Consider the following 14,707-nt stretch of genomic DNA (forward strand, 5'->3'; position numbering starts at 1 on the left):
GGTTTTTGTTGTTGTTGTCTTTTTGGTGGTGCATGTGTATGTAGTGTGTGTGTGTGTGTGTGTGTGTGTGTGTGTTTGCTGTGTTTTCAAAGGTCTATTTCAACCTATTGCTCATCTCTCCTGGAGAGGCAATAAATTAATAAGGATTAGGCAACAAAAAGGTCCCTGGAATACAGGACTAAGAACAGAAGAATTTCTGCTCAGCATCATAAAAGAAAGTTTTTGCTTTTTGATATTTGAATATTTTGCAAGAACACTGTCTTGAACTGGGACTCTGTACAACATGGGTGCCTCTTTTCAACATCATTTAAACAACATCATTAAACCCCTGTCCAGCTGGCTTTTGGAAGAGAATGACTCGAAACTCAGCCACTTTTGTGGCTCCCGTCCCCAGTTCTCTTAATCCTGGCTAAGACAGCAGCCTTGGACACTTTCTTCCGGTCGTAAGCCAGGCCGAGGGCAGCCATGCAGTCGATGAAGAACGTGGTGAAGTTGATGTGCCAACGGTACTCACTGGCAGAGTAGTCGTAGGGGAAGGCGTGATGGTAGTTGTGGAAGCCCTCGCCTGCAACAGAAGCAAGGAGAGCCGTTAGGGGGCTCGGTGGTTGCTGCTTCCTCCTCTGCACACACCTCTCACCCAGTGGGCTCCTCAGACTTTGGAGATTCAGGACTGCAGGTGAGTGAATGGCTGCCCCATTCACTGCCTTCTACTCTGAAGTAGTGAGCTAAGAGGAGCTGGTTGTCCTTACTATTTGAAAGCTGTTAGAAGAAAATTTGCTTCCGAGGCTAACAGGATAAGAAGCTGATTATTCTGGTGAGATTTTTTTTTTTTTTTTTTTTTTTTTTTTTTTAACATTGGAAAATGCCAGAATGTCTGCTCTGAGACACTGCAGGTTCCTTGTGTGTGTACATGAACCCAGGAGGGAACATCCACTGGCAGATCAGGGCTTTTTCTTTTTACAGAGATGGTCAGGCTAACCTTCTCCACAGTTCTGGTGTACATACCCCTTAAGGGGAGGCAGCTGCAACAGAAAAGGCAAAATCAGAGGAACCAGGGCCTAGCCAAGGTGGGACTTCCTTTAACCACTGGGGCTCACGGTGGCTGCTGCTGTTGCTGCTTCTCAGAGCTTCTCCCTGGTGTGGGAGGGCTGGTGCAGGGGGAGGTGCTAATAAAATAGAACCCCTTTAATAAAGATTTCTTGTTTCATCTGACATTTTTTTCCCCTGAAATTTCTGATTTTTTGAGTGACAGTTACTCGTACAGTAAACAAACCTGAATATTTAATACAATATTATATAAACATATTGCAAGATATGCAAACTGTTGGGGCCAGCCTGACAACTTGGGTTTGATACAAAGAACCCACACAAACGTGGAAGGTTAGAACGGACTATAAAAAATTGTCCTCTGATCACCACATAGGCCTGCAGCAAATACCACCCTCCTCACATCACATACACACACTGTGATGGCGATTCTAATTCTTTGCAGTGTGTGTGGAATGGAGTGCTTTCATGACAACTTTTCTGTGTCGCTCTCATTGTCCTGGAACTCGGTAGACCAGGCTGGCCTTGGATTGAGAGATTCACCTGCCTGCTTCCCATGTGCTGAGATTAAAGGCATGTACCACCAAGCCCCATTTGTGATGGCTATTCTTGGCTGTCAGATTGAGACTATCTGGAATTAATAGACACTCTGGAATGACTGGACACACCAGCGAGGGAGTTTTTGCTTGAGTAAGTCATTTGATGCTGGAAGATCCACTTCTGGTCCAGATCTTTAAGGTGGGTCACACCTCTGCTAGAAGTCTAGATAAGGATATAGCAGAAGAAAACTCCTCATTCTGCCTGCTCATTCTCACCCTCCCTAGCGAGTCTTCACTGGCCTGCTTCAGGATCCAACTAGAAGGAAGAGCAGCTGAAACCTCCAGCCTCTAGACTGAGCAACTACTGAGTTCTTGACCCTTCTGTTCATAGGCAGCCATTGTCGTAGCAAGATTTCAATGCATACTATCAAACCTTTTCAAAAAATCAAGTACTGACAAAAATATATTCATATAGTTTTATTCCAAAATGCTCTTAAAAAATCTGTACATGTATCTCTCTTTTTTAAAAAAATGAAGTTGTAAAAAAGAATATATATATATATATATATATATATATATATATATATATATATTATTTTCTAAGTTCTTTTATTCTAGAGAATCCTGAATAACACACACACACACACAAACACGCACTAATAAAGATTCCTTATATAGTGCGATAGTCAAAACATTTTCCTGAAATTTCTGATTTATTTGGATGAAAACATGCTATCTTTGTAACACTAAATATCTATACAAATATATTGCAAGAAGTATAATATTGCAAGAAATATAAACTGATTTCATGAAAAATACAAATTGCCAGGTGTTGATGGTTCATGCCTTTAATTCCAGCTTTTGGGAGGCAGAGACAGTCAAGTTCAAGGCCAGCCTGGTCTACAGAGTGAGTTCCAACACAGCCAGGGATAAACAGAAACTGTCTCACCTCTACTCCCCCCCAAAAAAGAATAAAATTCTAACTTCCTTTCACAATTTCTGTGTACTCAGACAAAAATATTGGGGAATGTAGATTAGATAACATCAACAAGTAAAAGTTCCAAATTTTATGGAACAGACAAAAAACACTGAAAATTATCTAATAAGATATAACAAGGCAGGCAAGCTCTTTTACTCTGGGGTCTGGATCTATATATATTTTAAGTGGCAATTGCCTGAAATCCTGGCTCTGTGGAGGCTGACCCAGGAGGATAGAAAGTTCAAGTCACCCCAGGACAAATTAGACTGTATTTCTAAGGTAAAGATAAAAGAGCCAGACAAATAGCTTATTGGTAGAAATTCAAGGTCAGCCTGAGCTACAGAGTGAGTGTAGGGCCAAGCACTTGCACAAGGCTGTAAATTTAATACCCAGTTCTTCAGGACAAGTGGGGTGAAAGTGAAAGCGAAGAGAGAGAGGAGGAGAGAGAGAACCTAAAGAGAGAGGAAAAGGAAGAAGAAATGGAAGGTTAGGACAGCAGGAGACAAGAGAACAGCAGAAGTCAGGGAGGAATGAGGAGAAGAGGAGAAGGAATGGTAATATGGACAAAACAAGATGCCAACCTTTACCTAGGACAGCAAAGTCACGAGGAGGATGGAGCTGGAGGCGTGAATGGTAGCTTCATTTACAGAATACATCTCAGTCCATAGCTGAATTACTTAAACATTAGTGAGTGGAAATGTATGCACGGTGGTGGTGGTGCTGGTGGGATGCTGGTGCTGGTGGTGGTCCCTTAATCTTGGATGGGGGAGAAAGTTCATAAAACCACACCAGGGACAGGAGCCAATACCCTGAGAATGGCTCACTTTTAAGCCAATTGAACAAAGCCACACTTGTTTTTCTTTCTTTCCTTCATATGGCATGACTAGGCTTATTGTATTCTCTGTTGAGCCTACTGTTCTATGTGTGAATCACCTGATCCAAGCAGGAACAGCCCAGCCTGGAGAAATGATCAGAGATGACTTGAGAAAGGCTCATTTGGAAGGCTTTTGTTTCCTTTTGTTTTTACCTTCCAATCAAAGGCAGGACTCTTTTTTTATCCTTTCCCCTCTTACATACAGTGTGTTGCTTGACTCTCATGTTTTCCTCAGTGTCAGAAGCTCGAGTTTTACAATGGAAGACTGAGACACTGAGAGCCTTTAAGAACAGATGGCTCAGGTCTTCCTTGAAGCTCACAGAATAAGGAGACCACTGAATGTTAAAATGCCGTAGACCGCGGACTGACTTACCCAGAGATCCCAAGGAAACCAGGGCATTCTCCCGGGGATCAATGTTCTTGTCGTAGGGGCGATAACCATAGAGGTGGGCGGCACTGTTCACCAGCCAGGTGACATTGAGCACAAAGGCATATCTCAGGAAAGTGGCAACATACAAACTGTGTCGAAAAGTTTCACCCCAGAAGTACCAGGGCACCAGCGTGGGCAGGATGAAGCACAGAAGCAGGATGCCAGGTTTGTAGTACCTATGTGGGGAGATCACAGGCTAAGTCCGGAGAGGGGACTCTAGTCCTAACCTGGATTGGCTATTCTCAGTGGGAGGGGCTGCTATTTTCTAGATAGAATGAGCTGGAAAATCTTCTCAGCGCAGAGTGTTACCATTTTTATGCTAAGTCTGTGTTAAGTGGAGATTGTCCTAAAATAACCCCACCAGTTAATAGAGCAAGGGCTCCCATTGTTCTTACTCTTTCAGGGATGAGATAGGTTACTCAGCAAATCAAGACCAAACCTCCTTCTCAGGCAAGTCTGTGCTGAGATGTTGTTTGACACCTGCCCTTGAGCTCTTCCCCCCCATGAGAATATAATGGGTTTTGACATTTCTCCATTTCCTTCTTGCCTCCTCTGTCAAGGCCAGTGACGAATGTCCTGACCACCAGCAGGTTCTGTCCATCTGGAGGCTTTCTCCCCATCTCATTTCTGCACACAACAGACACTGATTCTCAGAAAATGCATTGGTGCATAACGTCTTGAGCTTCCCAGTCACTGGTATGTCCTGCGTCCAATTTTCTTGTCCCTGCACGCCTTCTCAAATGTGAGTCCTCTCTACTGACTAACTGTGCCCTTCCCTCATCCCTCAGGCTTCATGTCTTCTTCACCTGACCTGACAGGGGCCTCTTGAAAGCACAGCTCTGTTTTTGTACCACCCATTGCTGGAGAAATAAACTCCTCATTGTCAACCACTTTGATCTTATCTGTGGCACTGGGGATGACATCAGTTTGTGTCCTATTCCCCCCCCTAGCACCCCCCTCCCCGCATATCTTTTGTAGGTCAAGGAAACAGACTGTTTCTGGATCCTGCATAAAACTTTAATTCACGTTGCTATTTTTGGTCTGTACACAAATCTTCCCATTGTTTCCGATGCTGTGCTTTCATCAGCCTTGTTCTCCCTGAGCGATCTCTGACCCTTTCTGCCTCTCATAGGACAGACAGTATTTTGCTCTCTTTCGTGGTATCTTCTGTACATGCTAAAATCTCCTGGCAAGTAAGGTCTTAGTTAAGTTCATTGTGTCTATAAATATCCTTGGTCAGCGAATATTTGCTACATTCAATTGGTTTAACTACATCAGTCCAGAGAGAGGAACATAGCAACACTCCATGACTTTGGACATCCAAGCAATCAAAAACTAGGGTTTAAAATGATCTGTTTGTTTTTGTTGTATTGAAACAGCATCTTACTAGATAGCCCTGGCTGTCCCGTAACTTACTCTGTAGACCATGCTGGCTTCAAACCCACAGAGATCCACCTGCCTCTGCCTTTCAGTTCCCAGGACTAAAGACTCATGTGTTACCACACCTAGCCAATGTGCATTTTAAAATTGTTTTTATATTATTTTTATTGATGTACACATGTGTACGACTGTGTGAGCAAATGACTCATGTGTCCCTGTGCCTCTGAAGGCCAGCGTAGGGTGTCAGATCCTTTGGAGCTGGAGTTGTGGGAGTAAGCCATGCAACATGGGTGCTGGGCTCTGAGCTAAAGTCTCCTGAAAGAATAGAAAGTATTTTTAACTGTGAGCCATTTCTTCGGTCCATAGAGTATTGCTATGTAGCTCTGGCTGAGCTGGACTTCACAAAAGCCTGTCTGCATGTGTCTCTCCAGTGTTGGGGTTTCAGGTGCACTTGGTTGAAATGATGCTATTGGACAGATAAACCTGGAAACCCGTTCAGCTATTCTAAGTGATAAGAAAAATAAGACCCCACCTCCCAAGCTCCACCCCCTTTCCCCCTTCACTCACCTCCTCTGGAACATCACTAGCTTCTCAGCTTTGAGGTCAGACATGTCCAGTTTTCCTCCCTTCTCTTTGACAGCCGGGTGTTTGCGCACAAGCAGCCAACCCACGTGTGAGAAGAAAAAGCCACGGCGAGAATTGTGAGGGTCAGCGTGTGTTTCTGTGAACTTGTGGTGGGCGCGGTGATCTCGGGACCATTCATACACATCATTCTGGAAGAACAGGAAAGAGGAGCCCAGTATTGAGAAAAGATGTCTTCTTTGTGGCATTCAAGGGCCTGGGACTCTCAGTCCAACTCTCAGAGTCCTAGGGACTCTCTCCTTGCAACACCTTCTCCCACACACTTGCTCCTGAAGCTTAGGTGGGCAGGCAATTCAAAGACCCAGAACAAAAGAATACTGTTGCTTCCCGAGGTTGCGTGGTGGGTAGACAGAAGGTGGTTCTTAGTGTTCTGAGAGTTTCATTAACACAGAACGTGGTGTCTCTTTAAGCAAGTAACATGAGACAGGGTTCCTTTCAAGGTATCTGATGGGGGCAAAGAGATTATGCAACAGATGACTTTGGGCTCCAAGGTTCTGCTTTGCGGTGAAGTTGCAAAAATTCTGTCACTGCCATCACAAGTGGGTTGTCACATAACCCACAGGACCAATGTATACTTTAGGAATAGGAGCACATTTCTGAAAGACCTCTGGGCTTTTCTGAACTTTATCCAATCCTTCAAGAATGTGCTAATGTGTCTTCTTGTCCTCTAAACCTAGAGACTGGGAGCCTTCACCATATACATTGTCAGAGGGAGGTGACATAACACACACACATTACATACATAGTAAGAGCCTCTGATATTGTCAGAGTAATGAATTCGTTTCTAATATTTTTCTCCATATCTTTCAAGCCAACTCTCATACTGTAAGCAACAGCCTATGACTAGGTGAGGGTCCTCTCCTAATTTTCTACAGTCTATCCATTATAAACTTGTCGTAAGCATCATAGTCATTGGTGCTGAGGTTGTCCATCATGGTATCCTTGGATAGGATAAGAAGATATCTTATTTAATGTCTCAGTGACTCGGTTTCCTCATCTATTCAGTGGGTGGAACAATAAGGCCTACTTACTTCCTGGCATCGTGGTTGTGAAGACTTAAGGAGTTAATTTGTGTCAAATGCTAACCCAGTGTCCAGACATGTTTGCTATTACCCAAAATGAGAGAATTCGAAACATCCCACATCCTATTATAGTAGAGTTCAAAGCTAGTCACAGCAAAGCATGATTTCTTGTTGACTGAGTGTTTAGGGAGCCATAGTCAACAGCCAGTGTCTTGATGATATCCTTTACACAACAGCAGCCATTCTAGGTTATAACCCAGAGAATTTAGGGTTTTTATGCCCAGAGAACCTGTTCTTCCAACTTCCTGTTTCTCTTCCCAGTAACCCTGAGATGTCCCATGTTGTGAGGATTTTTGTACTGAGCATGTAGCTGAGACCACTGAAGACTACCTTTCTGGGTTCTGATGTCCGCCACTCTGCCTTGGATCATGCATAAAGCAGAGAAAGAACGGCACCAGCCTCTTACCTGGAAAGCCATGGTGTTGGCAATGATGAGGAAGACCCGCAGGGGCAGGCGTGCTTTGTATGTTCTGTGGCTCCACAAGCGGTGAACTCCAGCTCCAATGCCCTCAATACTGATCACATAGTACATGAATGCTGCTAGGACAACAGAGGAGTCAGCTAACTGGCGAGTGTCTAAGAACACCCTCCCGATAATCAGAGTCTGCTGCTTTGGGTTTGAAGGAGTTTATGGGTTGCTCTTTGAGACATCACAATACTGAGCCATGCAAAAATATTCCACCTAGGGATGGATGTGAGTTAGGAAGACCAAGGGACAAAGTGAGCAGAAAGGCAGGATGCGGCAGAGAAGACAGGTTGTTGGCATTGTCCACAGCATTATCCAGCTTTCGTTGTTAGACCACAGCTCTATGCCCTTTGATCTTCAGATCATTTCCCCCAAGAGGTTCAAGGTTCTCAAATACTCTTTCAGACCTCAATACCCATAATCAAGAATGTTTAGAAAACAACAGTCAGAGCTTAACTTCAGTTGAAGTTTATGCATCTGGTAATGACCCTGGGATCATGTTCAACATCCAGAGATTCTGGGTCAGCAGAAACAGGGTCTTAGACATCACTGGTCTCAACAGAATCTTAAACCCTCTCCCTGTCCTAGAAAGAACAAGGTCTCTGCTTTTATAAGGTATCAGAGTCTCAGTACCTGCAACACTATAATGTACAGATGTTAACAGCAGGAGTTTCTCCTTACTATTAGTACCTCCAAAAGGCACTTGGTTTGCTCGTGCCCCAGGACTAATTAGTACCTCCTGTACTAGTTCCTCTCGCCTCACTGAAACCTCTGACGTTTTGCTTATATGTACATCTATTGCCTCTGGTACACTATCATTCTGGAGAAGGTTAGGAACACCCAGGACTTCTACACCATCCCCAGATGGTCAGGGCAGCTCCAATACTAATGCCTCTCCTAATAGCCAGGAGCATATAGCAAGGTCTGCCAGCACGCGAGTGGTAACACTTACTAAGGGAGATCAAAATGTCAAATATTTAAGCCAACAAAAAGCCAACAAAGATTAATATGAAAGTTTGTCCTCCAGGCCTCAGGAAAAAAAATTTGAATCAATGATTTGACTCAATGGGACAACTCAAAAAGGGGGGGAGTGTTATGGTCCGACACCTTCCCACCCGCATAGCTGGAGCCATTTTGTTCCATGCCCATCAGCTATGTCATAGTGTTGCTGTAACACACCAGCCAGTCACTGACACAGAGAAGTGACTTGGCTCAAGGACACACTGACCACACACCTGTTTTGTTCTGTTTCCCGAATGTTCTGTCTGAGGTTCACTAATTCTAAGAAGTTCCACATAGCTGTACATAGGACCCCTCAAATCAAAGGTCAATATGAACTGTTATGTCTGAAATAGCTTGGGTGAGAGCTGACCACTGGGCAGTACTTCCTGTACCTGCGGATGAACTCACTGTAGGTTTTGTCCTTTATGAGATGACAGAAAAAGATATTCATTGTCATAGTTCGGATAATTCTGAGCTGTGTCCCTGATCTGACCAGCATTAGGGTGGGTGTTCAATAAACTACTCTTGCTTAACTGAGATCAGTGTCCACAAGGTTTGTGTGGCGATCTCTGAACACCTCTGGTCTCTAGCTATTTGCTATCTGGGTGAGTGTGCTGATGAAGTTAAAAGCTAAGTGTTCCTCCAGGGTCAGAGCACTGATCCAGTCCCAGTCACATCATCCACTTCCTAGGCACACAGCACTCCAACGCAAAACCTACGAGATCAGTCTCTCTAAAAGAGAGCGGATGCTGGGTGCACTCGTCTGTTCCTCGGGTTCGGAGAACTAGGATATGGGGATGAGGTCTTGTTAGAGCTTCTGGGAGCCATAGAACCTCTGGGGCTACAGAACTTATCAGACTATGAAGACACCAAACATTGTATTAACTGCTATGTGTCCTGCATCAAGAGTTAACAGTTTTCCTTCTTTCTTTTTAAAAAAAGATATATTTTATTTATGAGTACACTGTAGCCATCTTTAGACTCACCAGAAGAGGGCATCAGATCCCATTACAGATGGTTGTGAGCCACCATGTGGTTCCTGGGAATTGAACTAAGGACCTTTGGAAGAGCAGTCAGTGCTCTTAACCACAGAGCCATCCATCTCTCCAGCCCAGAGTTAACAATTTTCCTAAGTGGTCTCGTTCCCTCTCTCTTCTGCCTCCTGTGTGCCATCCTGGTTCCTCTGTAGGACCCCCAGGACAACCATCGAGATGGTGTCTGTCCTAGGGAAAGGCTGACTATATCCTTCTGAACTGGGTGGAGGCATCAGATGATTTGTAGCCTCTGACTCTGTAGTGATTGAGGTCTTCCCATGAAGAGGGTCTGACTGTACCGCTATAGAGAAGCCAGTGCAGGGCAAACCCTGAAATCACAGGAGGAAAGGAAAGGAAAGGGAAGGGGCAGGAAGGGAAGGGAAGGGACAGGAAGGGAAGGGAAGAGACAGGAAGGGAAGGGAAGGAAAGGAAAGGAAATGAAAGGACAGGAAGGAAGGGAAGGGAAGAAAAGGAAAGGGAAGGGAAAGGACAGGAAGGGAAGGGAAGGAAAGGAAAGGAAAGGAAAGGAAAGGGACAGGAAGGGAAGGGAAGGGAAAGGAAGGGACAGGAAGGGAAGGGAAGGGAAGGGAAGGGAAAGGAAGGGACAGGAAGGAAAGGGAAGGGGCAGGAAGGAAAGGGAAGGGACAGGAAGGGAAGGGAAGAGACAGGAAGGGAAGGGAAGGAAAGGAAAGGAAATGAAAAGAACAGGAAGGGAAGGGAAGGGAAGGGAAGAAAAGGAAAGGGAAGGGAAAGGACAGGAAGGGAAGGGAAGGGAAGGAAAGGAAAGGAAAGGAAAGGAAAGGGAAGGGAAGGGACAGGAAGGGAAGGGAAGGGAAGGGAAAGGAAGGGACAGGAAGGGAAGGGAAGGAAAGGGAAGGGAAGGGACAGGAAGGAAAGGGAAGGGAAGGGACAGGAAGAGAAGGGAAGGGACAGGAAGAGAAGGGAAGGAAAGGAAAGGAAAGGAAAAGGACAGGAAGGGAAGGGAAGGAAAGGGAAGGAAAGGAAAGGAAAGAGAAGGGAAGGGACAGGAAGGGAAGGGACAGGAAGGGAAGGGAAGGGAAGGGAAGGAAAGGAAAGGAAAGGAAAGGAAAGGAAAGGGAAAGGAAGGGAAGGAAAGGGAAGGAAAGGAAAGCTTGGAGCAGAGCCAGAGTCCCAAGAAAAGTATCTGAATCTGCTTCACACTGCAGATCACCGAGGCTGTGGAACGGGAATGACAGTCCTCGGCACACGGAGTCGTGTCCTTATTCTGCCAATAGCTTAGGTCACATAGGTCCTTTCCATGTCCCCAGGGAAAAGTGTCCACACTGATGATGAAAGAACTTTCACCTCAGGTGAGAGTTGGAAAGGTTTTTTCCTTTGGCCCTCAGTCTTGTCAGAGAGGTCTTAGTTCTGAGGGCTCTACTTAGTGGTTCTCAAATGAGAGAAAAGCTTTTCAAAGTCCCCAAGTCAGGAAAAAAGGCACATGTAGAGCCAGGAGCTAAGTATGCAGTTTCTGTTGGGATAAAACAAGAAAAGCCTCTAGAACTTTAAGGAAGGAGAGTAGCAGAAGATGGTACTGTCTGGCAACAATAGGAGGAGAAGCCCCTTGGTCCTGTGAAAGTTCATTTCCTCAGTGTAGGGGAATGCCAGGGCGATGAGGTGGGAGTGGGTGGGTGGGAGTGGGAGCACCTTCATAGAAGCAGGGGGAGGGGATATGGGAGAGGGGGGAAAGGAGATAACATTTGAAAAGTAAATGCATAAAATATAAAAAAAAAAAAACATCAAAAACAATAACAAAGAAAGGAAGGAAGGAGAGAACTCCATCTGAGACCAAGATCCTGAAGGCATAATTTTGTAACCTACTTTTCGCAACTGTCATTCTGCAAGCTACCTAATTTACCCACCAGAGGGCAGGGACAAGAGTAAAATATTTTACCATGCCAGCTGTGTGCTGGATTTCTCTACAAAACCATAGCACACGCTGACAGGCAGGGTGCTGAAGCCAGACCACAGTCCTGTGTTTGTCTGGCAAACCTTTTTCTACTGTAGCAACTGATGCCGGCCAAGCACAGGCGATTTGGTCAAACACACGGTGGGGCGTGGAAGGGTGGGGCGTGGAAGGGTGGGGCGTGGAAGGGTGGGACGTGGAAGGGTGGGGCGTGGAAGGGTGGGGCGTGGAAGGGTGGGGCGTGGAAGGGTGGGGCGTGGAAGGAAGACTCAGCCTGGAGGAGGAGCCTGCAGCGAATCTCTTTACTCTCGGTCTTCCTGGTTCTGAAATGTATCGTTGCCTCAGTAGGTAACTAAGAAACCCAAGATCCTATGGAAGGGGGATCCCCTAAGTGGTATTTTCTTGGGGTGTTGGGTCAATTTTCTGTTTAAGGACCCAAATCTCACTACCTACAAGATAGAAGAGGTCTGGGGCAGACAGGATAAAGTCAGTTTTTCTACATCAATACATACAGAGGGGTGTGGGGGGGAGAGAGACAGAGAGAGACAGAGACAGAGAGAACAGACACTCTTGCTTTAGACCAACTGGGCTGTGTTCAGTTAGTTCATCAAGAAGCCTGGTAACAGAGGAACACTGCCCATTGCAAGACCCCCCTTCATTAGAGAGAGAGAGAGAGAAGAAGAAGCTGGAGAGACTCATTGACCCAGAAGGAAGAAAGGTGCTTACCCCAGAGCAAGGTATAGGCCTTGCAGGAGGGAAGCAGTGTGATCCCGTACAGGGCCCCCAAGTGCAGCAGGGCCATGAGGATGATGTTCCTCCAGACGTACTCCAGCTTGGGCGGGGGCCCCTCCTCATCTTGGTAGCTGGGGTCGTGTATATCTTCTTTCATTTCAGGCCGGATGTCTTCTTCCAGGTAGAGGGGCACCGTCTTTAATTTTTCTCTTCCTTTCTGTATGACTCCAGAGGGAGGCGCTGTGATGGTGGTAGTTGTTGTGTATGAAGGAGTCATCTTAGAGGACAAAGGAGAATTAGGAGAGCAGACCCCAGAAGATGGCAATTCTTTCTGGCATACAGCATTAGGGTGCATTAAAGGTTCAATCCCCACTTTAGGGTCTGGCTTAATTAAGGGCTGGTGGAAGAGGAAGTCAGCAGAAACTGTATAGATTGGTTGTCAAACCTCGAGGTGAAGGGGTGAATCTCTTATATTACTTCAAGCCAAAGAAAGCCTCACAGGTACACATAAAGATACAGACAGAACCAGGTTCTTCTTTAAAGCTTGTGAAATAAAAATTTGGAAATCAAGTGTCCAAAATGCCATCCACATCTCTACCAGTTGATGGCAGTACAAGTTAGAAATAGTGATCCAGGAGTTTCAACCGTCTCTTCCTCAACTACAGGACATCTACAAGTCCCAAAAGCAACAACTCAAGAATTCAGTGCCCTAAAGGGAAAACCATTTTGGACTGAATTCCTGTACTAGTTCCCAACAGAGCAGACCAATCCAAAGTGAGCCATCACTAGAATTGTTAGGGTCAAATCCAATGCTTGAGCAGCCCCCAGCAAGCCAGGCTAGGTCATCTGCCATCTGTCCCCAGCATACTAATTAAAGAGATCATAGTGAAGAGCCTGAGACAGGAGATTTCTTTATTTCTTTTTTTCATTTTAAAAAATGATTTATTTATTTATGTACATGACTACACTGTCACTGTCTTCAGACACACCAGAAGAGGGCATCACATCTCATTACAGATGGTTGTGAGCCACCTCGTGGTTGCTGGAAACTAAACTCAGGACCTCTGGAAGAGCAGTCAGTGCTTCTAACCACTGAGCCACCTCTAACCTCAGGAGATTTATTTCATATGACCATATTGTTACTATGGAAATTGAGGTTCCCTTTTTGAGCTTAAGTATAGCTAATGAAATAATTCAAAAGTAGCAACAAAAGGAAACTTGAGGACCATTTTATTAGATTTCGGAAGAAACACAGCAAAGCAGGCAGACTGTAAATCTCGGCAGCTACTAGGAGGAGGAAGATGAAGAAGACAGGCGAGAAGGTCCCACGTTAGGGTCCAAGAATGTAGGAATGTGCAGCAACAAGATTGTCAAGCTACTGGTGGAAGGCAGTGGTGTTGACTGCTCCAGGAAATAAGAAAAAAGTCTAACCTGTTTCAGGAAAACTTGTTTAGGGTTTTGGATGCTAATCAAAAAAAAAAAAAAAAAAAAAAAGATAAAGAAGAAAAAGTTATTCTTTGAGACAGAACTCAGACAAATGGGAAAGTGTAACAGTGTTTTGTTGTAGAGGTTCTGTAAGCAATTGTGTTTCAAGAGGACTTCTTAGAGGTGTACATGTATTATCTTATTAAAAGATGTATTCTTTAGAACTAGACTCTATAACTCTGTATTTTGATTGGTTGTAGTTTTCTATAATGGTCTATCTGTAGCAAAAAGAAATTTCTTTGATTGGGGTGGGGGGGATGAGGACTACACTTATACCTGGGTATAAGGGCAAATACTTAGAATGTAGTTGGGAATTATATTTGTTTAGTAAAGTGATACTTTATAGGTTCTTCTCCAAGATTCATGACTTGAGTGGTTAGTTGTCTGAGTTGCCAGTACCAGACATGACTTTCCTCTTATTGAGCTGTTGGTTGCTACCAAGGCATGTGTGCCACTATTGTATCCTTAGGGTTGCATGCTCTGTGCTGGTCATTGTTGTGGTTTATAGGTGTCATGGAAACTACGTGTCATTCGGTACCATGGAAACTACTCCTCAGAGAAGAGGCTTTCAGGTCAGTTACAACTCATAGACCTCTGAGCCCTGTGTCTGAAGTGCATAGCATCTTTAGTAGTAGAGACTTGCCTTCCACCCTTGGGAGGCATTTGAGGGCAGGAGCAATAGCTTATAATGTAATAGGGATCTTTTGAGCAACTCTGACCAACAACTCAAAAGAGGGTTTTATTAGAGCCTTTTTGATGAAATGCTTTAGAGTTTTGTTTTAAGCCACAATCACTAGTCTTCCTATATGCAAATGTCAAGTATCCCAAGAAAGGTATCAGAGAAACAACACCGTCCACGACAGCCTCGGAAGAGGAAGTAAAAGACTAGCGCAGTGAACATTTTAAATCATTGAAAAAGGAAATTAGAGAAAGTATCAGGAGCTGTAAAGAACTCCTGTGCTCGTGGATTGGGAGCACTTATGCTGTGAAATGGCCATCCCGCCGAGAGCAATCTATGAATTCCATGAATTCTTCATCAAAATTCCAAAGCAACACTTCACAGAAACTAGAAAAATAATCATAAACGT

At 44.7% G+C, this 14,707-nt stretch overlaps 1 protein-coding gene across 1 annotated transcript; it reads right to left on the reverse strand.

Moving 5' to 3' along the window:
• Positions 1 to 365: 365 nt before the first annotated feature.
• On the reverse strand, positions 366 to 12,411 carry LOC308417873 (acyl-CoA desaturase 3; the record flags this gene model as incomplete). The annotated part of the gene is made up of 5 exons (XM_080913180.1): positions 366 to 565; positions 3,813 to 4,045; positions 5,817 to 6,022; positions 7,380 to 7,510; positions 12,129 to 12,411. The coding sequence occupies 5 exons, from the start codon at positions 12,409 to 12,411 to the stop codon at positions 366 to 368; spliced, it is 1,053 nt and encodes a 350-aa protein (XP_080769306.1).
• Positions 12,412 to 14,707: the final 2,296 nt, after the last annotated feature.

Source organism: Micromys minutus (assembly GCF_963924665.1).
Source record: "Micromys minutus genome assembly, chromosome: 2".
Classification (NCBI taxonomy): Eukaryota; Metazoa; Chordata; class Mammalia; order Rodentia; family Muridae; genus Micromys; species Micromys minutus.